We start from the raw sequence: 3,012 nt of genomic DNA, 5'->3' as shown, positions 1-3,012 counted from the left end.
GTGGAGGCGGCCCCGCCGTGCTGGTGTGATGGTGATGGACTTGGTGGTGGTAGAGAGTCGGAGTGCCACCGTGTGCGGTGGTGTACTCCGGTGGGACCCATATGCCACCTAAGACGACCAAATGAGGACCTGGTCCACCCGACGTTTGTGGGCTTGGGCTTGGTCTTCTAGTGTGAAGCCGATACTTCTGTTTTGTTTAAAGTTAAATACATCATTACTTTTTTTTTTGTCGGTAATTAAAATACATCATTAGTTAAGTAGGTAGTTAATTAACTATGAGTTAAAACAAAAAAAAAAGTTGTAAGCATATTGTAGTGACTTGAGATTTAGGTTACCTGGAGATGGCTTTTGACTTCATCGTTGGTCAAACCATCAACTTTCATAAGTTCCCTTATCTGTTTTGGTGTAGCCACTGCAATGTGATATAACAACCATACATATGAGTATTTTGATTCAAAAACTTCACTCTTTTTTTTTTCAGGTTAACAACATTATATTTTTTTCTATTTAATAAAATAAATCCAAAACTAAAAAAAAAGGAAAATCGAATTAAAACTCAACTTTGTTTGAAAACTAACGATATATTTGAATGATGTATAGACTAACGATACATTTACTCTTGTATGTAATGTTTTTTTTTTCAAGTTAATCTATCGAATATTCAATTTCAATTTAGTTAGTTATTTTTTTACCAACTGATAAATAGCTACAGAAAACTCCAACTACAAACTTAAATACTCTGAAAATTTTAAATTTATGCCTAAGAGAGATGAACCTTAGCAAAACCTAAATCGTGGCAATTTGATCCATATACCACCATTTTAGTTCATTTTCACCCTAAAACTCGAATAAACCCCTAATTATATATTTAGAATTGTATATAGTTTACAATATAGTTTTTGTACAGTATTTGGCGAATTGAATATCATGGTGGAATTTTAAAAAATCATTCTTACTACTTGACATTTTTGTGAGAAACCATGACAAACCTACATCAAATTAATACTAATTTAACTAGAATAAGTGTATTTGTACCTTGCGACCCACCAAGCATTTGAAGAGCTTGGACAAATCTTCGGTGCAAGTCGGGCGACCAGCAACGTCGTGCCTTTCTATTACTTTGACTCGTTGTAGAAGAAACTCCATTGTTGTTTGAATTGTTATTATTATTGTTAGTATCATTGTTGATCATGCTCTCATCATTACCGTCACGGCCATTAGTATGTTCGCTGGTTGGGGAGACCCTCTTTACCAGCGTAGATAGAGCTAATTCAGGCAAAGAATGTTCCTTAGAGAAGGGAAGAAAAGCGCCGTTTCCATTTCTTTGTTTCGCGTCGAAATGACCACGTTTTGGACTACTAGCAATCTCGTCTTTGTGAAGAGATTGATCAGCAGTTGAATCAATGTTTTTTGGTTTGGTTTCGGATTCGCTCCAAAGCTGAGCGGTCGTCATCCAATTATTTCCTTTGATATTAGGTTTTTCGGGTTGGTTCCTTAAGGGTATGAACTCTTCAAGAACTGGTCTTGTGGGTACACTTTGGTTATTGTTATTACTATTTGCTCGATATGCTTCTAGTTGTTGTTTGTAAACTTCGACAGCTGAAAAAGAAAAATTAAAAGATAATAAAGTAAATTAAAATATGAAAGAGATATGTAACATGAACCTTAACCTTTAAATCACTTTAATGAGATTTGTTGATTTCAGTGATGGGAGAAGCAAAAGTTTTGTGATTCAAAGAAATCAAAAGCAAGCTCTGATTTTTATGAATTAAATACTTAAACTAATGAATAAAGATCTTTTCAAAAAAAGTAAAAAGAAATTCAAAAACTCTTCTATACCGCTATACGTTTAAGTTATAACAACTCATGGTTCTAGTTAGGTTTTTTGTGATAAAGGAATTTTTTTGTCATTCATATTGTACACAGCTATAAATGTAGATCTAAACATTTGTAAGTGTATATATGTACCATTGTTAAGCAGTTGCATGCAAAGGGGGAGCTCACGCTTGAAGGCATCGATCTTAAGACGTTCTTGGTCGAGGCGAGAAAGAAGATCTTCGAGCTTTTGCGTGGTTTGATTGCTCTGAAAGTTATCTCCAAAGGATTTCAAAAGCATAGAGTAGCTTTGCGGCTTGCAATCCAAGCTTAGTTCTGATGAGGAAGCCATATATATTTAGCCTATATACTCTCTAGCTATATTTATAAGAAGAATATTTATAAGTTATAAGAAAATGATCAAGGAATCAAGAAGAATTTGTGGTGGCTTAAAGTTTCAGATGATATATGTATATGCTAAATGTTTCTTCAGAAATATTTAATGATTCTGAAGGATTGTGAAAACTAGGGTTTGGAGAAGAAGAGAGAATTAAGAAGAAGATAGAGGAAAAGGGGAATAAAATGGTAGGTTGTGGACACAATGAGGATCACGAGGAGGTCCCTGTCCTTTTTAGAGGGCTCAATTCAAAGGAAGGGAATAAAATGATCTGTCACCATACACACACATATATAGAAATATATATATAGAGAGAGACAGAGAGCCATGATATGTTCTAGAGAGAGAGGCTTCTCACTGTTAGAAATCGTTCCTCTTCTCAAATGAGTCAATTACTAAATTGTGTGACTCTCAAAAAGTTTTAATCAAAAGCTTACCATATATATGGTTTCATGAAGCTTAATTAAACAACATACCTAATCATATGTATGCTTGTTTAGAATATCTATTGGCTTTTTCAACGAAAGATTTTGGACAAAGATTGAAGTTAAACTGATGAGTGTGGAAACACTAATAATATGGTGGCAAAATGTATGACGCAATATTTTATAATGTAAACATATGTTTCATTTTTTTTGCTGCACACACAATTTTTTTTTGCTGTCATAGCGCAAAGAAATTATCGACCTATGGTCTCAATCTGTTTTACAAGAAAATATTTATGCCTTATGGCTAATGCAATAAAATCATCAAATACAATAGCTTGATTCGTTTTTATTTTTCTTCTCTTATTTTTTTTT

The 3,012-nt window shown here is 33.6% G+C and overlaps 1 protein-coding gene across 3 annotated transcripts in view; it reads right to left on the bottom strand.

The window, feature by feature from the left end:
* LOC104779672 (myb family transcription factor EFM-like) overlaps positions 1-3,012 on the bottom strand; it is a 10,525-nt gene that overhangs the window by 4,840 nt on the left and 2,673 nt on the right. Inside the window, exons 1-4 of one of the 3 annotated variants that reach the window (XM_019244494.1) lie at positions 1,969-2,472; positions 1,036-1,599; positions 336-412; positions 2-187 (exon numbers count right to left, since the gene is read on the bottom strand). In XM_019244494.1, the coding sequence (XP_019100039.1) occupies positions 2-187; positions 336-412; positions 1,036-1,599; positions 1,969-2,167 (1,026 nt within the window). In that variant the 5' untranslated portion in view covers positions 2,168-2,472. Of the gene's footprint in view, position 1; positions 188-335; positions 413-1,035; positions 1,600-1,968; positions 2,473-3,012 lie in introns of those variants that run through there. The other 2 variants (XM_010504060.1, XM_019244495.1) reach the window with 2 other exon arrangements.

The sequence above is a fragment of the Camelina sativa genome, chromosome 4, assembly GCF_000633955.1.
Source record: "Camelina sativa cultivar DH55 chromosome 4, Cs, whole genome shotgun sequence".
Classification (NCBI taxonomy): domain Eukaryota; kingdom Viridiplantae; phylum Streptophyta; class Magnoliopsida; order Brassicales; family Brassicaceae; genus Camelina; species Camelina sativa.
Note: the sequence above shows the minus strand (reverse complement) of the source record. Positions and strands in the feature narration are given on the sequence as shown.